This window comes from Salmo salar, chromosome ssa08, assembly GCF_905237065.1.
Source record: "Salmo salar chromosome ssa08, Ssal_v3.1, whole genome shotgun sequence".
Taxonomy (NCBI): domain Eukaryota; kingdom Metazoa; phylum Chordata; class Actinopteri; order Salmoniformes; family Salmonidae; genus Salmo; species Salmo salar.
This window is the reverse complement of record NC_059449.1, coordinates 25006792-25030551: the sequence shown is the minus strand read 5'-3', so window position 1 is coordinate 25030551 and position 23760 is coordinate 25006792. Positions and strand designations below refer to the sequence as shown.

The 23760-nt window shown below is 42.9% G+C and overlaps 1 protein-coding gene across 1 annotated transcript in view; it reads left to right on the top strand.

Annotated features, from left to right (window-relative positions):
- The window catches only part of LOC106592866 (ankyrin-2), a 159241-nt gene that overhangs the window by 29013 nt on the left and 106468 nt on the right, over positions 1-23760 (top strand). The window contains 1 exon segment of the mRNA XM_045723110.1: positions 6503-6604. Coding sequence (XP_045579066.1) covers positions 6503-6604 — 102 coding nt within the window.

The window sequence follows — 23760 nt, the reverse complement described above, 5'->3', positions numbered from 1 at the left end:
AGTAGAGGATGAGGACCATCAGATAGACAGTAATGGATGAGGACGATCAGATAGAGACAGTAGTGGATGAGGACTAACACTCACCATCAGATAGATACAGTAGTGGATGAGGACCATCAGATAGAGACAGTAGTGGATGAGGACGATCAGATAGAGACAGTAGTGGATGAGGACTAACACTCACCATCAGATAGAGACAGTAGAGGATGAGGACCATCAGATAGAGACAGTAGAGGATGAGGACCATCAGATAGAGACAGTAGAGGATGAGGACCATCAGATAGAGACAGTAGTGGATGAGGACCATCAGATAGAGACAGTAGTGGATGAGGACCATCAGATAGAGACAGTAGTGGATGAGGACTAACACTCACCATCAGATAGAGACAGTAGAGGATGAGGACCATCAGATAGAGACAGTAGTGGATGAGGACCATCAGATAGAGACAGTAGTGGATGAGGACCATCAGATAGAGACAGTAGTGGATGAGGACCATCAGATAGAGACAGTAGTGGATGAGGACCATCAGATAGAGACAGTAGTGGATGAGGACCATCAGATAGAGACAGTAGTGGATGAGGACTAACACTCACCATCAGATAGAGACAGTAGAGGATGAGGACCATCAGATAGAGACAGTAGTGGATGAGGACCATCAGATAGAGACAGTAGTGGATGAGGACCATCAGATAGAGACAGTAGTGGATGAGGACTAACACTCACCATCAGATAGAGACAGTAGTGGATGAGGACCATCAGATAGAGACAGTAGAGGATGAGGACTAACACTCACCATCAGATAGAGACAGTAGAGGATGAGGACCATCAGATAGAGACAGTAGAGGATGAGGACCATCAGATAGAGACAGTAGTGGATGAGGACTAACACTCACCATCAGATAGAGACAGTAGAGGATGAGGACAAACACTCACCATCAGATAGAGACAGTAGTGGATGAGGACGATCAGATAGAGACAGTAGTGGATGAGGACCATCAGATAGAGACAGTAGTGGATGAGGACCATCAGATAGAGACAGTAGAGGATGAGGACAAACACTCACCATCAGATAGAGACAGTAGTGGATGAGGACAAACACTCACCATCAGATAGATACAGTAGTGGATGAGGACCATCAGATAGAGACAGTAGTGGATGAGGACCATCAGATAGAGACAGTAGTGGATGAGGACTAACACTCACCATCAGATAGAGACAGTAGAGGATGAGGACCATCAGATAGAGACAGTAGAGGATGAGGACAAACACTCACCATCAGATAGAGACAGTAGTGGATGAGGACCATCAGATAGAGACAGTAGAGGATCAGGACTCCCTCCTCCCTCCTCCCTTCCTACTCTCTCCCTCTCTCTCTCTCCCGCCTCCCTCCTCTATCCCTTCCTCCCTCTCTCTCCCTCCTCCCTTCTCTCTCCCTCTCTCTCTCTCCCTCCTCCCTCCTCTCTCCCTCTCTCTATCCCTCCCCTCTCTCCCTTCCTCCCTCTTTCTCTCCCTCCTCCCTTCTCTCTCCCTCTCTCTCTCTCTCTCCCTCTCTCTCTCCCTTCCTTCCTCCCTCTTTCTCTCCCTCCTCCCTTCTCTCTCCCTCTCTCTCCCTCCTCTCTCCCTTCCTCCTTCCACACTCCCTCCTCTCCCCCTCTACTCTCCACACTCCCTCCTCTCTCCCTCCTCCCTCCTCTCTCCCTCCTCTCTCCCTCCTCCCTCCTCTCTCCCTCCTCACTCCCTTCCTCCCTCCTCTCTCCCTCCTCCCTCCTCTCTCCCTCCTCTCTCCCTCCTCTCTCCTTCCTCCCTCCCTCCTCCCTCCTCTCTCCCTCCTCCCTCCTCTCTCCCTCCTCTCTCCCTTCCTCCCTCCTCTCTCCCTCCTCTCTCCCTCCTCTCTCCCTCCTCCCTCCTCTCACTCTCCCTCCTCCCTCCTCTCTCCTCTCTCCCTCCTCTCTCCCTCCTCCCTTCTCTCTCCCTCCTCCCTCTCTCTCCCTCCTCTCTCCTCTCTCCCTCCTCCCTCCTCTCTCCCTCCTCTCTCCTCTCTCCCTCCTCTCTCCCTCCTCCCTCCTCTCTCCCTCCTCTCTCCCTCCTCCCTCCTCTCTCCTCTCTCCCTCTCTCTCCCTCCTCCCTTCTCTCTCTCTCTCTCCCTCCTCCCTCCTCTCTCCCTCTCTCTATCCCTCCCCTCTCTCCCATCCTCCCTCTTTCTCTCCCTCCTCCCTTCTCTCTCCCTCTCTCTCTCTCCCTCCTCCCTCCCTCCTCCCTCCTCTCTCCCTCCTCCCTCCTCTCTCCCTCCTTCCTCTCTATGTAGTGTATTTGGGGACAGGGTCAGGGAGTGTTTGTAGCTCTAGCAGTAGGTTGGATGTTGGCTCAGTGCCTTACTAAACCCCATACACACACACACACACACACACTCAATACACACACACACACACACACACACACACACACACACACACACACACACACACACACACACACACACACACACACACACACACACACACACACACACACACACACACACACACACACACACACACACACACACACACACACACACACACACACAACACGCTAAACAATCTCCTGCTGTTGCTCACACAGCTGAGAGCTGCTGGTACATCTGGAGCATGGTCATCCCCTGGGTGTGTGTGTGTGTGTGTGTGTGTGTGTGTGTGTGTGTGTGTGTGTGTGTGTGTGTGTGTGTGTGTGTGTGTGTGTGTGTGTGTGTGTGTGTGTGTGTGTGTGTGTGTGTGTGTGTGTGTGTGTGTTATCAGTTATCCCCGCTCTTACTGTTATTATACACACCTGAATGATTCGTAGTGGGTGTGGATGTGTCTTTGAGAGATAGAGAGAGAGAGACAGAGAGACAGAGAGAGAGAGAGAGAGAGAGAGAGAGAGAGAGCGAGAGAGAGAGAGACAGACAGACAGACATAGAGAGAGAGAGACACAGAGAGAGAGACACAGAGAGAGAGAGAAAGAGAGACAGACAGACATAGAGAGAGAGAGACACAGAGAGAGAGAGACAGAGAGAGAGAGAAAGAGAAAGAGTCGCTCCAGTAGTCTCAGTGTCTCTGTCTCTCCTGTCCTGACAACACTCTCTCCATCGGGTCCACGAGGGAGAGAAGAAAGGATGAGAGGAAGAGAGGGAAGAGAGAGAGGAAGGACTTAAAACACATGATCTCAGTCTGGTTGGTTATGGCATTTAAGAACAAGGGGAACCAGTAAAGGACTTACTGTTTTCTACCTAAGAGGGATTTTTACGACATCATCACATTGACTGGCATTTCAGTCCAGGTGACTACCAGGTGACTACCAGGTGACTACCAGGTGACTACCAGGTGACCAACCTGTTGAACTACATTCAACACATGCCAGACCAGACCATGGAGGCAATACAACTGGCTCATTAGCATGCATAGATGAATACATCCATAATAGACATGGAAACTCGATTAATTGATCTATTGGATACTCATGGCACCAGCTCCGTATTGTTGACTAGCCTGAAGACTGGACCTCAAGAGGACCCTTAGCTCTGTATCGTTGACTAGCCTGAAGACTGGACCTCAAGAGGACCCTTAGCTCCGTACTGTTGACTAGACTGAAGACTGGACCTCAAGAGGACCCTTAGCTCCGTATTGTTGACTAGACTGAAGACTGGACCTCAAGAGGACCCTTAGCTCCGTATTGTTGACTAGACTGGAGACTGGACCTCAAGAGGACCCTTAGCTCCGTACTGTTGACTAGACTGAAGACTGGACCTCAAGAGGACCCTTAGCTCCGTACTGTTGACTAGACTGAAGACTGGACCTCAAGAGGACCCTTAGCTCCGTACTGTTGACTAGACTGAAGACTGGGCCTCAAGAGGACCCTTAGCTCTGTACTGTTGACTAGACTGGAGACTGGACCTCAAGAGGACCCTTAGCTCTGTACTGTTGACTAGACAAAAGACTGGACCTCAAGAGGACCCTTAGCTCTGTACTGTTGACTAGACTGAAGACTGGGCCTCAAGAGGACCCTTAGCTCCGTACTGTTGACTAGACTGAAGACTGGACCTCAAGAGGACCCTTAGCTCTGTACTGTTGACTAGACTGAAGACTGGGCCTCAAGAGGACCCTTAGCTCTGTACTGTTGACTAGACTGGAGACTGGACCTCAAGAGGACCCTTAGCTCCGTACTGTTGACTAGACTGAAGACTGGACCTCAAGAGGACCCTTAGCTCCGTACTGTTGACTAGACTGAAGACTGGGCCTCAAGAGGACCCTTAGCTCCGTACTGTTGACTAGACTGAAGACTGGACCTCAAGAGGACCCTTAGCTCCGTACTGTTGACTAGACTGAAGACTGGGCCTCAAGAGGACCCTTAGCTCCGTACTGTTGACTAGACTGAAGACTGGACCTCAAGAGGACCCTTAGCTCTGTACTGTTGACTAGACTGAAGACTGGGCATCAAGAGGACCCTTAGCTCCGTATCGTTGACTAGACTGAAGACTGGACCTCAAGAGGACCCTTAGCTCTGTATCGTTGACTAGACTGAAGACTGGACCTCAAGAGGACCCTTAGCTCCGTACTTCATAACTAGTCTACTAGTGTTTAGACCTAAAGGACAGACAGAGAGTGTGTCTGAGGAAGTGTGTGTGTGAGAGTTGGAGAGGGAGAGTTTAAGCGAGAGTGTGTGTGCGTGTGTGTGTGTGTGTGTGTGTGTGGTGTGTGTGTGTGTGGTGTGTGTGGTGTGTGTTGTGTGGTGTGTGTGTGTGTGTGTGTGTGTGTGTGTGTGTGTGTGTGTGAGCCATGGCCCATGCGGCAGCTCACCTGAAGAAGGCTCGTGAGTTAGAGCAGCCTCCCGAGCTCAGAGCCATACAGAAAGCCAGGGAGAGACGCAGACGACACAGAGAGAGAGCAGAGCGCCAACGCCAGGTAACACACACACACACACAGGTCGTGTCCCAATACCCAGAACTGGGTTTGTGATGTAATTGTGTGTGTGTGATGTAATTGTGTGTGTAGATCAGTTCAGCAGATTAGACAGACAGGAACTAAAAGTGACGTGATGCTTGTGTGTGTGTGTGTGTGTGTGTGTGTGTGTGTGTGTGTGTGTGTGTGTGTGTGTGTGTGTGCGTGCGTGCGTGCGTGCGTGCGTGTGTGTCTGTGGTCTTAGCCCCATTGTAATGTATGTGAGGAGTGATTAGTGTTGAGGGGGAGGCACCAGATGACAGATGTGTTGTGTGAATGTCAGGGTCACTGGCAGATCTAGAATAGAAATAGAAGATAGACACTGGCAGATCTAGAATAGAGATAGACTCTGGAAGATCTAGTATAGAGATAGACTCTGGAAGATCTAGTATAGAGATAGACTCTGGACTACTTTAGTCATAGTTTGTAGTTAGTAGTATATATAAATACAGTTTAGTTATAGTATGTAGTTAGTAGTATAGATATATACAGTTTAGTCATAGTATGTAGTTAGTAGTATAGATATATACTGTTTAGTTATAGTATGTAGTATAGATATATACAGTGTAGTTATAGTATGTAGTTAGTAGTATAGATATATACAGTTTAGTTATAGTATGTAGTTAGTAGTATAGATTTATACAGTGTAGTTATAGTATGTAGTTAGTAGTCTAGATATATACAGTTTAGTCATAGTATGTAGTTAGTAGTATAGATATATACCGTTTAGTTATAATATGTAGTTAGTAGTATAGATATATACAGTTTAATTATAGTATGTAGTTAGTAGTATAGATATATACAGTTTAGTCATAGTATGTAGTTAGTAGTATAGATATATACAGTTTAGTCATAGTATGTAGTTAGTAGTATAGATATATACCGTTTAGTTATAGTATGTAGTTAGTAGTATAGATATATACAGTTTAGTCATAGTATGTACTTAGTAGTATAGATATATACAGTTTAGTCATAGTATGTAGTTAGTAGTATAGATATATACTGTTTAGTTATAGTATGTAGTTAGTAGTATAGATATATACAGTTTAGTTATAGTATGTAGTTAGTAGTATAGATATATACAGTTTAGTTATAGTATGTAGTTAGTAGTATAGATATATACAGTTTAATTATAGTATGTAGTTAGTAGTATAGATATATACAGTTTAATTATAGTATGTAGTTAGTAGTATAGCTATATACAGTTTACATATACAGCTGTTTCCACTAGTCAGTGTTTCTGCTGTTTAAATTTAGATCTTTTAGAGAAAGACATTGATAAGAGTGATGGGAACACAGTGGTGCACACACACACACACACACACACACACACACACACACACACACACACACACACACACACACACACACACACACACACACACACACACACACACACACACACACACACACACACACACACACACACACACACACACACACACACACACAATCAGAACGCCACAAAATACCGATGTTACATACTATGTAATACTTACTGTCTCTCTTTCTCTCTCTACTCCCCTCCTCTCTCTCTCTCTCTCTCTAGTCTGACAGTAACACTAGTTTCCTGCGTGCTGCGAGGGCGGGGAACCTGGACAAGGTTCTGGAGTTCCTGAAAGACGGAGTTGACATCAGTACCTGTAACCAGGTAAGAACCGCTGGAGGTTGCTGTGGCAACGAACATCTAGATACAGCAGCAGTACCACCCTGCATCCCACTGCTGGCTGGCCTCTGAAGCTAAACAGGGTTGGTCTCTGTATGGGAGACTGCCCTGCATCCCACTGCTGGCTGGCTTCTGAAGCTAAGCAGGGTTGGTCCCTGGATGGGAGACCAGATGCTGCTGGAAGTGGTGTTGGAGGGCCAGAATGAAGGAACATATTCCTCTGGTCTAAAGAAAATATCCCAATGCCCCAGGGCAGTGATTGGGGTGCTGTTGTTTTGTTTTGTACACTCAGTGTAAAGAGAATTAACCCTAGTTAACAGTATATAACTATAGAGGGAATTAACCCTAGTTAACAGTATATAACTATAGAGGGAATTAACCCTAGTTAACAGTATATAACTATAGAGGGAATTAACCCTAGTTAACAGTATATAACTATAGAGGGAATTAACCCTAGTTAACAGTATATAACTATAGAGGGAATTAACCCTAGTTAACAGTGTATAACTATAGAGGGAATTAACCCTAGTTAACAGTATATAACTATAGAGGGAATTAACCCTAGTTAACAGTATATAACTATAGAGGGAATTAACCCTAGTTAACAGTATATAACTATAGAGGGAATTAACCCTAGTTAACAGTATATAACTATAGAGGGAATTAACCCTAGTTAACAGTATATAACTATAGAGGGAATTAACCCTAGTTAACAGTATATAACTATAGAGGGAATTAACCCTAGTTAACAGTAGATAACTATAGAGGGAATTAACCCTAGTTAACAGTATATAACTATAGAGGGAATTAACCCTAGTTAACAGTATATAACTATAGAGGGAATTAACCCTAGTTAACAGTATATAACTATAGAGGGAATTAACCCTAGTTAACAGTATATAACTATAGAGGGAATTAACCCTAGTTAACAGTATATAACTATAGAGGGAATTAACCCTAGTTAACAGTGGTGACCTGGACACGTGCCAGGATACAGAGGGGAGCAATTAGGAAGGGAGGTTGAGTTAGTTGAATTATGTAGTCCCCTAGGTGTGTGTGTGTGTGTGTGTGTGTGTGTGTGTGTGTGTGTGTGTGTGTGTGTGTGTGTGTGTGTGTGTGTGTGTGTGTGAGAGACAGGGTAGTGTTGTTATGTGTCCAGTCCCTGTCTTATGTAATAGACTTAATATTTCAGCTCACATGTCATTTGGCTTTTAAAAGCCTCTGTGTCGTAAGTTAAAAAAACACAACACACACACACACACACACACACACACACACACACACACACACACACACACACACACACACAAGCGTCTGTTTCGTGAGTTATTAAGTTTGGTCATAAGTCATAGGTTTATTAATATGTTTTATATAATACCAACAAACAAGGGAACAGGGTGGTTTAGACCACAGCCCATAGGGTAGTAGTGTAGTGTAGTGTATAGGGAACAGGGTGGTTTAGACCACAGCCCATAGGGTAGTAGTGTAGTGTGTAGGGAACAGGGTGGTTTAGACCACAGCCCATAGGGTAGTAGTGTAGTGTATAGGGAACAGGGTGGTTTAGACCACAGCCCATAGGGTAGTAGTGTAGTGTGTAGGGAACAGGGTGGTTTAGACCACAGCCCATAGGGTAGTAGTGTAGTGTATAGGGAACAGGGTGGTTTAGACCACAGCCCATAGGGTAGTAGTGTAGTGTATAGGGAACAGGGTGGTTTAGACCACAGCCCATAGGGTAGTAGTGTAGTGTATAGGGAACAGGGTGGTTTAGACCACAGCCCATAGGGTAGTAGTGTAGTGTATAGGGAACAGGGTGGTTTAGACCACAGCCCATAGGGTAGTAGTGTAGTGTATAGGGAACAGGGTGGTTTAGACCACGCCAGTAAGGAACTAGGAAACATCATCACGTCATTACATAGGAGCTAGGAAACATCATCACATCATTATATAGGAACTAGGAAACATCATCACATCATTATATAGGAGCTAGGAAACATCATCACATCATTATATAGGAACTAGGAAACATCATCACTTCATTATATAGGAGCTAGGAAACATCATCACATCATTATAAGGAACTAGGAAACATCATCACATCATTATATAGGAACTAGGAAACATCATCACATCATTATAAGGAACTAGGAAACATCATCACATCATTATATAGGAACTAGGAAACATCATCACATCATTATAAGGAACTAGGAAACATCATCACGTCATTATATAGGAACTAGGAAACATCATCACGTCATTATATAGGAGGTAGGAAACATCATCACATCATTATATAGGAAAAAGGAAACATCATCACGTCATTATATAGGAGGTAGGAAACATCATCACATCATTATATAGGAGCTAGGAAACATCATCACGTCATTGTAAGGAACTAGGAAACATCATCACATCATTATATAGGAGCTAGGAAACATCATCACATCATTATATAGGAGCTAGGAAACATCATCACATCATTATATAGGAGCTAGGAAACATCATCACATCATTATATAGGAACTAGGAAACATCATCACATCATTATATAGGAACCATCATCACATCATTATATAGGAACTAGGAAACATCATCACATCATTATATAGGAACTAGGAAACATCATCACATCATTATATAGGAGCTAGGAAACATCATCACATCATTATATAGGAACTAGGAAACATCATCACATCATTATATAGGAGCTAGGAAACATCATCACGTCATTATATAGGAGCTAGGAAACATCATCACATCATTATATAGGAACCATCATCACATCATTATATAGGAACTAGGAAACATCATCACGTCATTATATAGGAGCTAGGAAACATCATCACATCATTATATAGGAGCTAGGAAACATCATCACATCATTATATAGGAACTAGGAAACATCATCACATCATTATAAGGAACTAGGAAACATCATCACATCATTATATAGGAACTAGGAAACATCATCACATCATTATAAGGAACTAGGAACCATCATCACATCATTATATAGGAACTAGGAAACATCATCACATCATTATATAGGAACTAGGAAACATCATCACGTCATTATATAGGAGGTAGGAAACATCAACACATCATTATATAGGAGCTAGGAAACATCATCACGTCATTGTAAGGAACTAGGAAACATCATCACATCATTATATAGGAGCTAGGAAACATCATCACATCATTATATAGGAGCTAGGAAACATCATCACGTCATTATATAGGAGCTAGGAAACATCATCACATCATTATATAGGAACCATCATCACATCATTATATAGGAACTAGGAAACATCATCACGTCATTATATAGGAGCTAGGAAACATCATCACATCATTATATAGGAGCTAGGAAACATCATCACATCATTATATAGGAACTAGGAAACATCATCACATCATTATAAGGAACTAGGAAACATCATCACATCATTATATAGGAACTAGGAAACATCATCACATCATTATAAGGAACTAGGAACCATCATCACATCATTATATAGGAACTAGGAAACATCATCACATCATTATATAGGAACTAGGAAACATCATCACGTCATTATATAGGAGGTAGGAAACATCATCACATCATTATATAGGAGCTAGGAAACATCATCACGTCATTGTAAGGAACTAGGAAACATCATCACATCATTATATAGGAGCTAGGAAACATCATCACATCATTATATAGGAGCTAGGAAACATCATCACATCATTATTTAGGAGCTAGGAAACATCATCACATCATTATATAGGAACTAGGAAACATCATCACATCATTATATAGGAACCATCATCACATCATTATATAGGAACTAGGAAACATCATCACATCATTATATAGGAACTAGGAAACATCATCACATCATTATATAGGAGCTAGGAAACATCATCACGTCATTATATAGGAACTAGGAAACATCATCACATCATTATATAGGAACCATCATCACATCATTATATAGGAACTAGGAAACATCATCACGTCATTATATAGGAGCTAGGAAACATCATCACATCATTATATAGGAACTAGGAAACATCATCACATCATTATAAGGAACTAGGAAACATCATCACTTCATTATATAGGAGCTAGGAAACATCATCACATCATTATATAGGAGCTAGGAAACATCATCACATCATTATATAGGAACTAGGAAACATCATCACATCATTATATAGGAGCTAGGAAACATCATCACATCATTATATAGGAGCTAGGAAACATCATCACATCATTATATAGGAACTAGGAAACATCATCATATCATTAGTGAACTAGTTAATATTGGTGCTGTCTCTCGTTACATCATTAGTGAACTAGTTAATATTGGTGCTGTCTCTCGTTACATCATTAGTGAACTAGTTAATATTGGTGCTGTCTCTCGTTACATCATTAGTGAACTAGTTAATATTGGTGCTGTCTTTAGTTACATCATCACATCATTAGTGAACTAGTTAATATTGGTGCTGTCTCTCGTTACATCATTAGGGAACTAGTTAATATTGGTGCTGTCTCTCGTTACATCATTAGTGAACTAGTTAATATTGGTGCTGTCTCTCGTTACATCATTAGTGAACTAGTTAATATTGGTGCTGTCTCTCGTTACATCATTAGTGAACTAGTTAATATTGGTGCTGTCTCTCGTTACATCATTAGTGAACTAGTTAATATTGGTGCTGTCTCTCGTTACATCATTAGTGAACTAGTTAATATTGGTGCTGTCTTTAGTTACATCATCACATCATTAGTGAACTAGTTAATATTGGTGCTGTCTCTCGTTACATCATTAGGGAACTAGTTAATATTGGTGCTGTCTCTCGTTACATCATTAGTGAACTAGTTAATATTGGTGCTGTCTCTCGTTACATCATTAGTGAACTAGTTAATATTGGTGCTGTCTCTCGTTACATCATTAGTGAACTAGTTAATATTGGTGCTGTCTCTCGTTACATCATTAGTGAACTAGTTAATATTGGTGTTGTCTCTCGTTACATCATTAGTGAACTAGTTAATATTGGTGCTGTCTCTCGTTACATCATTAGTGAACTAGTTAATATTGGTGCTGTCTCTCGTTACATCATTAGTGAACTAGTTAATATTGGTGCTGTCTCTCGTTACATCATTAGTGAGCTAGTTAATATTGGTGCTGTCTCTCGTTACATCATTAGTGAACTAGGTAATATTGGTGCTGTCTCTCGTTACATCATTAGTGAACTAGTTAATATTGGTGCTGTCTCTCGTTACATCATTAGTGAACTAGTTAATATTGGTGCTGTCTCTCGTTACATCATTAGTGAACTAGTTAATATTGGTGCTGTCTCTCGTTACATCATTAGTGAACTAGTTAATATTGGTGCTGTCTCTCGTTACGTCATTAGTGAACTAGTTAATATTGGTGCTGTCTCGTTACATCATTGGTGAACTAGTTAATATTGGTGCTGTCTCTCGTTACATCATTAGTGAACTAGTTAATATTGGTGCTGTCTCTCGTTACATCATTAGTGAACTAGTTAATATTGGTGATGTCTCTCGTTACATCATTAGTGAACTAGTTAATATTGGTGCTGTCTCTCGTTACATCATTAGTGAACTAGTTAATATTGGTGCTGTCTCTCGTTACATCATTAGTGAACTAGTTAATATTGGTGCTGTCTCTCGTTACATCATTAGTGAACTAGTTAATATTGGTGCTGTCTCTCGTTACATAATTAGTGAACTAGTTAATATTGGTGCTGTCTCTCGTTACATCATTAGTGAACTAGTTAATATTGGTGCTGTCTCTCGTTACATCATTAGTGAACTAGTTAATATTGGTGCTGTCTCTCGTTACATCATTAGTGAACTAGTTAATATTGGTGCTGTCTCTCGTTACATCATTAGTGAACTAGTTAATATTGGTGCTGTCTCTCGTTACATCATTAGTGAACTAGTAAACATTGGTGCTGTCTCTCGTTACATCATTAGTGAACTAGTTAATATTGGTGCTGTCTCTCGTTACATCATTAGTGAACTGCATGTCAAGGTCATACGTAGGTAGCATGCCAAGTGGAACCCTTTATTTCTTATCTAGTGCCCTTCTTTTGCCCAGGGGCCATAGGGTATTGTACTCTGTAGGGAACAGGGGACACAGCCATGTTCACTATAGAATGGGATGTTTCTGTGTCGCGGTGGTCAGATTTCATGGCTTGTTTTCCATGCTGGTCTTAAATAGTCCTGTCATGGCCAACTGTTGTTTAGCTTTGTGTTGAATGCTGGGCAGCTGACCCGTGTTTAGCATTCAGTTCTATAGGATATCAGCTGACCCGTGTTTAGCATTCAGTTCTATAGGATATCAGCTGACCCGTGTTTAGCATTCAGTTCTATAGGATATCAGCTGACCCGTGTTTAGCATTCAGTTCTATAGGATATAAGCTGACCCGTGTTTAGCATTCAGTTCTATAGGATATCAGCTGACCCGTGTTTAGCATTCAGTTCTATAGGATATCAGCTGACCCGTGTTTAGCATTCAGTTCTATAGGATATCAGCTGACCCGTGTACGGCATTAAGTTCTATAGGATATCAGCTGACCCGTGTTTAGCATTCAGTTCTATTGGATATCAGCTGACCCGTGTATAACATTCAGTTCTATTTGATATCAGCTGACCCGTGTATCATATTCAGTTCTATTTGATATCAGCTGACCCGTATATCACATTAATTTCTATAGGATATCAGCTGACCCGTGTATAACATTCAGTTCTATTTGATATCAGCTGACCCGTGTATAACATTCAGTTCTATAGGATATCAGCTGACCCGTGTATAACATTCAGTTCTATTTGATATCAGCTGACCCGTGTACAACATTCAGTTCTATTGGATATCAGCTGACCCGTGTACAACATTCAGTTCTATTGGATATCAGCTGACCCGTGTACAACATTCAGTTCTATTGGATATCAGCTGACCCGTGTACAACATTCAGTTCTATTTGATATCAGCTGACCCGTGTATCACATTCAGTTCTATTGGATATCAGCTGAACTTTGGATAGATTGTCTCTTATATTTATACTGTAGATGTGTTCTATAAACAGAATACTATATTTATACTGTAGATGTGTTCTATAAACAGAATACTATGTTTATACTGTAGATGTATTCTATAAACAGAATACTATATTTATACTGTAGATGTATTCTATAAACAGAATGCTATATTTATACTGTAGAAGTATTCTATAAACAGAATACTATATTTATACTATAGATGTATTCTATAAACAGAATACTATATTTATACTGTAGATGCGTTCTATAAACAGAATACTATATTTATACTGTAGATGTATTCTATAAACAGAATACTATATTTATACTGTAGAGGTTTTCTATTCACAAACTACTATGTTTATGCACATATCCAGCTCTCAGTTCTGATGGGTCACTGTGACATCATAAGTACATATCCAGCTCTATGTTCTGATGGGTCACTGTGACATCATTAGTACATATCCAGCTCTAAATTCTGATGGGTCACTGTGACATCATTAGTACATATCCAGCTCTAAGTTCTGATGGGTCACTGTGACATCATTAGTTGTCACAAAATCCTTCATTGTGTTGCAGGGAAGACCAAAATGCAGCGGAGTTGTGGATACTCATATTTTAATTAACAAAAAAGAGTAAAGCATCCACTTGACAAAACAATAAATGATACCCACAACACTAAACAGTTTTGCAGGCTCACCAACGCAGTGCAAAAACAACCACCCACAAACCCCAGTGACAAACAACTCCTACATATATGACTCCCAATCAGGAACAACGATTCCCAGCTGTTCCTGATCAGGAGTCACAAGACACACACAAGACTGCCACGTCCTGACCCCCAAACTACTACACCAGCTCCATCTGCTGGTCAGGACGTGACATTAGAACATATCCAGCTCTCAGTTCTGATGGGTCACTGTGACATCATTAGTACATATCCAGCTCTCAGTTCTGATGGGTCACTGTGACATCATTAGTACATATCCAGCTCTAAATTCTGATGGGTCACTGTGACATCATTAGAACATATCCAGCTCTAAGTTCTGATGGGTCACTGTGACATCATTAGTACATATCCAGCTCTAAGTTCTGATGGGTCACTGTGACATCATTAGAACATATCCAGCTCTAAGTTCTGCTGGGTCACTGTGACATCATTAGAATGCCCCCAAACCTCCCACCTCTCCCTTCTCTCTCAGCTGCTTTATTTGGGTCTGAGTCTCCCCACAACTGTTCTCACCCCCTCCTCCCCCTCCTCCCCTCTCCTTAGTGGTATTTTGGGTGAGGACCGGGGGAGGAGAGGAGAGGGGGGAGGAGAGGGGAGGGGGGGGTAGAGGGCAGGAGAGAGGGGAGGAGGGGAGAGGGGAGGAAAGAGGGGAGGAGAGAGGGGAGGAAGGGAGAGGGGAGGAGAGGGTTTAAACAACACCTCCTTCCCCCTGTCCATCTGTCCCTCCAACCTGTCTCTGTAGTGATGTATAGTAGTCACAAGATGTCATGAAGGACCATAGGGGCTCTAAAGGGTGTGTGTGTGTGTGTGTGTGTGTGTGTGTGTGTGTGTGTGTGTGTGTGTGTGTGTGTGTGTGTGTGTGTGTGTGTGTGTGTGTGTGTGTGTCTGCATGCTCCTTGTAGTTGGCCTTTTGTGACTCCCTGACAGCTTAACAGCTAATATTTATACTCTGACCCCCTATTGGCTGAAGCTAAGGAAGGTGACACCCTATTGGCTGAAGCTAAGGGTAGCGTCCGATCCAACAGCCTACTGTAGCCACTATAGAGCCGGTTGAATTGACCAATTTGACCCCCTATTGGCTGAAGCTAAGGGTAGCATCCGGTCCAATAGCCTACTATATCCACTATACAGCTGGTTGAAGTGGCCAATTTGACCGCCTATTGGCTGAAGCTAAGGAAAGTGACCCCCTATTGGCTGAAGCTAAGGAAAGTGACCCCCTATTGGCTGAAGCTAAGGGTAGCGTCCAGACCAACAGCCTACTGTAGCCACTATAGAGTCTCATATGTATTCACAGACTATTATCTGGTTTCCCTCGTCACTGATCTGAGGTCTGTTTTTTGGGGTTTCCATCGTAATGGTTAAGATTAGGATTTGAGGAAGGCAAACTGATCCAACGACACACACATATAAACATACACATACACACCACACACACTTGTATCTCCTCCAACACTCACACACACCACATACGCTTGCTCACACTCAGACCCCCCCCAACAGACACACACCCTCCCCTCCCTGTCAGTGTAACAGGAGAAGCCTGCCCTTCAAAATCTATATATATATACTACCTCTAGTCCATGTAACACCATCTAATGACTGGTATATAGATTTATACTACCTCTAGTCCATGTAACACCGTCTAATGACTGGTATATAGATTTATACTACCTCTAGTCCATGTAACACCGTCTAATGACTGGTATATATATATATATATATATATATACTACCTCTAGTCCATGTAACACCGTCTAATGACTGGTATATAGATTTATACTACCTCTAGTCCATGTAACACCGTCTAATGACTGGTATATAGATATATACTACCTCTAGTCCATGTAACACCGTCTAATGACTGGTATATATATATATATATATACTACCTCTAGTCCATGTAACACCGTCTAATGACTGGTATATAGATTTATACTACCTCTAGTCCATGTAACACCGTCTAATGACTGGTATATAGATTTATACTACCTCTAGTCCATGTAACACCGTCTAATGACTGGTATATAGATTTATACTACCTCTAGTCCATGTAACACCGTCTAATGACTGGTATATATATATATATACTACCTCTAGTCCATGTAACACCGTCTAATGACTGGTATATAGATTTATACTACCTCTAGTCCATGTAACACCGTCTAATGACTGGTATATAGATTTATACTACCTCTAGTCCATGTAACACCGTCTAATGACTGGTATATAGATTTATACTACCTCTAGTCCATGTAACACTGTCTAATGACTGGTATATATATATATATATACTACCTCTAGTCCATGTAACACCGTCTACCTTGCCTTCATCGCCTGTCTCTTTTATCATTGATAATAGTGACAGAGTAGTCCTCAACAGGTGTGTGTGTGTGTGTGTGTGTGTGTGTGTGTGTGTGTGTGTGTGTGTGTGTATGTGTGTGTGTGTGTGTGTGTGGCTGCAGTCCAGTCTAAAGGCCATGTGAATGTTGTTTATCTCAAACACCACAAGACTTTATTTAGTGTCCATGCTGCTCCTGGTCATGGGATTCAGGATACAATTACTACACATATCGTCCCAAATGGCACCCTATTCCCTACGTAGTGCCCTACTTTTAACCAGGCCTATGGCACCCTATTCCCTATGTAGTGCCCTACTTTAGACCAGAGCCTATAGGTCACTATGTAGGAAACAAGGTGCCATTTGAGAGAGAGAGAGAGAGAGAGAGAGAGACAGAGAGACAGAGAGATAGAGAGAGAGAGAGAGACAGAGAGCGAGAGAGACAGAGAGAGAGACAGAGAGAGACAGAGAGAGACGGAGACAGAGAAATAGACAGACAGACAGACAGACAGACAGACAGACAGACAGACAGACAGACAGACAGACAGACAGACAGACAGACAGACAGACAGACAGACAGACAGACAGAGAAAGAGAGAGACAGAGAGAGAGACAGACAGACAGACCAGACATACAGTACTAACCAGACTGACCCTCCAGGCCTCCAGTACTTACCAGACTGGCCCTCCAGACATACAGTACTAACCAGACTGACCCTCCAGGCCTCCAGTACTTACCAGACTGGCCCTCCAGACCTCCAGTACTAACCAGACTGACCCTCCAGGCCTACAGTACTAACCAGACTGACCCTCCAGACCTACAGTACTAACCAGACTGACCCTCCAGACCTCCAGTACTAACCAGACTGACCCTCCAGACCTCCAGTACTAACCAGACTGACCCTCCAGACCTCCAGTACTAACCAGACTGACCCTCCAGACCTACAGTACTAACCAGACTGACCCTCCAGACCTCCAGTACTAACCAGACTGACCCTCCAGACATACAGAACTAACCAGACTGACCCTCCAGACTGACCCTCCAGACTGACCCTCCAGGCCTCCAGTACTAACCAGACTGACCCTCCAGGCCTCCAGTACTAACCAGACTGACCCTCCAGGCCTCCAGTACTAACCAGACTGACCCTCCAGACCTACAGTACTAACCAGACTGACCCTCCAGACCTACAGTACTAACCAGAATGTGATGAATGATCATGATGTAATCTCCATAGTGATGAATGATCATGATGTAATCTCCATGGTGATGAATGATCATGATGTAATCTCCATAGTGATGAATGATCATGATGTAATCTCCATGGTGATGAATGATCATGATGTAATCTCCATGGTGATAAATGATCATGATGTAATCTCCATAGTGATGAATGATCATGATGTAATCTCCATGGTGATGAATGATCATGATGTAATCTCCATGGTGATGAATGATCATGATGTAATCTCCATGGTGATGAATGATCATGATGTAATCTCCATGGTGATGAATGATCATGATGTAATCTCCATGGTGATGAATGATCATGATGTAATCTCCATGGTGATGAATGATCATGATGTAATCTCCATAGTAATGAATGATCATGATGTAATCTCCATAGTGATGAATGATCATGATGTAATCTCCATGGTGATGAATGATCATGATGTAATTTCCATGGTGATGAATGATCATGATGTAATCTCCACGGTGATGAATGATCATGATGTAATCTCCACGGTGATGAATGATCATGATGTAATCTCCACGGTGATGAATGATCATGATGTAATCTCCACGGTGATGAATGATCATGATGTAATCTCCACGGTGATGAATGATCATGATGTAATCTCCACGGTGATGAATGATCATGATGTAATCTCCACGGTGATGAATGATCATGATGTAATCTCCACGGTGATGAATGATCATGATGTAATCTCCACAGTGATGAATGATCATGATGTAATCTCCATGGTGATGAATGATCATGATGTAATCTCCACGGTGATGAATGATCATGATGTAATCTCCACGGTGATGAATGATCATGATGTAATCTCCACAGTGATGAATGATCATGATGTAATCTCCATGGTGATGAATGATCATGATGTAATCTCCACGGTGATGAATGATCATGTTGTAATCTCCATGGTGATGAATGATCATGATGTAATCTCCATAGTGATGAATCATCATGATGTAATCTCCATAGTGATGAATTATCTTTTTACTGTACTCATCTTTTATCCAAACTAAAGGTTTTGTCTAATGGTCAGTGATTCATCTCATTCTTATCCCTATTCAGGCAATGACAGGCTTTGTGTGTCTCTGTGTGCCCTTGAGCCTGTGTGTGTGTGTTCCCCTGTCTCTGTGTGTGTGTGTGTGTGTGTGTGTGTGTGTGTGTGTGTGTGTGTGTGTGTGTGTGTGTGTGTCCCCTGTCTCTCTGTGTGTGTATGTCTCCCTTCAACCTCCATCCCTTTAATAAAAGGCCCAACTCTCCTCTCTGTGGTAATCCTCCCTCTTGGTAATCCTGGGAGAGTAATATTGCTCTTTAATCCACAGATTTTTATTTGTCCCTCTTCCCCTTTTAACGTCTTTTATTTGCCCCTCTTCCCCTCTTCCCCTCTTTTATTTGCCCCTCTTCCCCTCTTCCCCTCTTTTATTTGCCCCTCTTCCCCTCTTTTATTTGCCCCTCTTCCCCTCTTCCCCTCTTTTATTTGCCCCTCTTCCCCTCTTCCCCTCTTTTATTTGCCCCTCTTCCCCTCTTACTGTCTTTTATTTGCCCCTCTTCCCCTCTTCCCCTCTTTGATTTGTCCCTCTTCCCCTCTTTGATTTGTCCCTCTTCCCCTCTTCCCATCTTTTATTTGCCCCTCTTCCCTTCTTTCCCTCTTACTGTCTTTTATTAATTATTAAGCAAAGAGGGGTTCTACCTGGAACCAAGAAGGGTTGTTACCGTAATCTCTCTGCCTGCCGGTAGTAGGTGGACATATCGTGCTGCTTGGTCACCACACGCACACCAGCAAGCTAGCCTGCCATGCTCGGTCAAAGGATCAGAGATCACCTGTGTGTGTGTGTGTGTGTGTGTGTGTGTGTGTGTGTGTGTGTGTGTGTGTGTGTGTGTGTGTGTGTGTGTGTGTGTGTGTGTGTGTGTGTGTGTGTGTGTGTGTGTGTGTGTGTGTTGTAGGCTAGTGCATTAGCTAAATTAATAAGCCAGGTGGTGAGATGGATACAGGGATCTGTTTGTCCCTCTCTCCCAGTTCACCCAGAAAAGAGGATTAAGTCCTGTGTGTATTAGAGAGGTATCTGTGTGTATTAGAGAGATCTCTGTGTGTATTAGAGAGGTCTCTGTGTGTATTAGAGAGGTCTCTGTGTGTATTAGAGAGGTCTCTGTGTGTATTAGAGAGGTATCTGTGTGTATTAGAGAGATCCATATGTGTATTAGAGAGGTATCTGTGTGTATTAGAGAGGTCTCTGTGTGTATTAGAGAGGTCCATATGTGTATTAGAGAGGTATCTGTGTGTATTAGAGAGGTCTCTGTGTGTATTAGAGAGGTCCATATGTGTATTAGAGAGTTATCTGTGTGTATTAGAGAGGTCTCTGTGTGTATTAGAGAGGTCTCTGTGTGTATTAGAGAGGTCTCTGTGTGTATTAGAGAGGTCTCGGTGTGTATTAGAGAGGTCTCGGTGTGTATTAGAGAGGTCTCCGTGTGTATTAGAGAGGTCTCTGTGTGTATTAGAGAGGTCTCGGTGTGTATTAGAGAGGTCACTGTGTGTATTAGAGAGGTCTCTGTGTGTATTAGAGAGGTCTCTATATGTATTAGAGAGGTCCATATGTTTATCAGAGAGGTCACTGTGTGTGTCAGAGAGGTCTCTATGTGTATTAGAGAGGTCTCTGTGTGTATCAGAGAGGTCTCCATGTGTATCAGAGAGGTCTCCATGTGTATTAGAGAGGTCTCTATGTTTATCAGAGCGGTTTCTGTGTATCAGAGAGGTCTCTATGTGTATTAGAGAGGTCCATATGTGTATCAGAGAGGTTTCTGTGTATCAGAGAGGTCTCTATGTGTGTTAGAGAGGTCCATATGTGTATCAGAGAGGTCTCTATGTGTATTAGAGAGGTCTCTATGTTTATCAGAGCGGTTTCTGTGTATCAGAGAGGTCTCTATGTGTATTAGAGAGGTCCATATGTGTATCAGAGCGGTTTCTGTGTATCAGAGAGGTCTCTATGTGTGTTAGAGAGGTCACTGTGTGTGGCAGAGAGGTTGTTTTATCTGGAATAAACGCTTCCTCCAGTCACCTATAGACCTATTGTGGTTCTATTGGTTCCATAGGGTGTTATTGTGGTTATATTGGTTCCATAGGGTGTTATTGTGGTTCTACTGGTTCCATAGGGTGTTATTGTAGTTATATTGGTTCCATAGGGTGTTATTGTGGTTCTATTGGTTCATTAAGGTGTTATTGTGGTTATATTGGCTCTGCTGGGTGTTATTGTGGTTCTATTGGTTCCATAGGGTGTTATTGTGGTTCTATTGGTTCCGTAGGGTGTTATTGTGGTTCTGTTGGTTCCGTAGGGTGTTATTGTGGTTATATTGGTTCCATTGGGTGGTATTGTGGTTCTATTGGTTCCGTAGGGTGTTATTGTGGTTCTATTGGTTCCATAAGGTGTTATTGTGGTTCTATTGGTTCCGTAGGGTGTTATTGTGGTTCTATTGGTTCCATAGGGTGTTTTTCTGGTTCTATTGTTTCCGTATGGTGTTATTGTGGTTCTGTTGGTTCCATAGGGCATATTGTGGTTCTATTGGTTCCATAGGGTGTTATTGTGGTTATGATATTTTCTTACCTGGCTCAATGGAACCAATAGAATTGAATAGTTTGAAAACTGCCAACCCCGCCCAATTGGCATGCCCTCCAGGCAGGCTAAAGCAAACGTTGGGGCCAGTTTCCCAGACACAGATTAGTCCTAGTCCTGTTCTTTACTCTTGGGGCCAGTTTCCCAGACACAGATTAGTCCTAGTCCTGTTCTTTACTCTTGGGGCCAGTTTCCCAGACACAGATTAGTCCTAGTCCTGTTCTTAAATCTTTGGGCCAGTTTCCCAGACACAGATTAGTCCTAGTCCTGTTCTTAACTCTTGGGCCCAGTTTCCCAGACACAGATTAGGCTTCGTTCTGTTAACACTTGGGGCCAGTTTCTCAGACACAGATCAGGCCCAGTCCTGTTCTTAACGCTTGGAGATATTTTCCCAAACACAGTTTAGGTCTAGTCCTGTTAACGCTTTTGCCAGTTTTCCAGACACAGATTAGTCCTAGTCCTTGTTCTTAACTATTGGGCCCATTTTCCCATACACAGATTAATCCTAGTCCTTGTTCTAAACGCTTGGGGCCAGTTTCCCAGACAAAGATTAGTCCTAGTCCTTGTTCTTAACTCTTGGGCCCATTTTCCCAGACACAGATTAATCCTAGTCCTGTTCTTAACTCTTGGGGCCAGTTTCCCAGACACAGATTAGTCCTAGTCCTTGTTCTTAACGCTTGGGGCCAGTTTCCCAGACACAGATTAGTCCTAGTCCTGTTCTTAACGCTTGCGGCCAGTTTCCCAGACACAGATTACACATTGTCCTGTTCTTAAAAGCACTTTCAGTAGAGAATCTCTATGGAGAATGCTTTTAGTCCAGGTCTAGGCTTAATATGTGTCTGCGAACCGGCCCCAAAGTATTTGGCAGATTTGAAATAGTATTTGAACCCAAGACTGTCCACAACAGTTCTGCCCACTGAGTTTATGTCAATGGGGACCAACCAGGTCAGTCCCTGGAAATTCCAGAGATATATTTGGTTGCACCCCATTTCTTGGTACAGAAATGACCAGGTATTTGAAACCTGATATTGAACTGCTGGCCAATGAAAGGGCATGGTGTGTCACATGATCATGACTGAGTTGACCTGGCAGAGTGTTATCAGCTGAGGTTCATCTTTGCTCTTTGAAGCCTTCTAAGTATGTGCTCTATCAAACTCTATGGCTCGTGCTCTCCTGTCTGAGACACACCTCCTCTTTCCAGGCTACTCTAACACACTGTGTGTGCTCTATCAAACTCTATGGCCCGTGCTCTCCTGTCTGAGACACACCTCCTCCTTCCAGGCTACTCTAACACACTGTGTGTGCTCTATTAAACTCTATGGCCCCTGTCCGGAATGCAGGCTGCTTTTCCCTTTTTTTTAAAGTGTTGACATTTTCAGAAGCTTCTAAATGTGTGTGTCCTTGATAGTCTCTATGACAGTGCAGAAAGCCCATACCCCATGGCTCTTTGGCATTTGAACGACTCACTGTGTGTGTACGTGCGTGTGTACTTCTGTTTGTGTGTGTGTGAGTGTGTGTGTGTGTGTGTGTGTGTGTGTGTGTGTGTGTGTGTGTGTGTGTGTGTGTGTGGTGTGTGTGTGTGAGCCACTGCCAAGTTGAGGGGGGCTTTGGAATTGGTGGGGGTGGATAAACAGAGGAAGGGACAAGGGGATAGGAACACCTCTCTTTACTATAGTGCCTTAGAAGGCTCCAGGACCAGCCAGGAGGGACAGTAGCTCCTCTCTCAACCCGACTGAGAGAGCCCGCAGGGGGGCAGGAGGAGGCAGACAGGACCCTTAACATCCAAACCTCTGGAGCCAGGCAGGAGGTGAAAAGGGAGAGCAAGGGGAGAGCCTGCACCGTGGTGCTTCATCTTCTGGAGCTGATTCATCTTTATTGGAATACCAGACCAGAAGAAGAAGAGAGTACCAGACCAGAAGAAGAAGAGATTACCAGACCAGAAGAAGAGATTACCAGACCAGAAGAGGAGATTACCAGACCAGAAGAAGAGATTACCAGACCAGAAGAAGAAGAGATTACCAGACCAGAAGAAGAGATTACCAGACCAGAAGAAGAAGAGAGTACCAGACCAGAAGAAGAAGAGATTACCAGACCAGAAGAAGAGGAGATTACCGGACCAGAAGAAGAGATTACCAGACCAGAAGAGGAGATTACCAGAC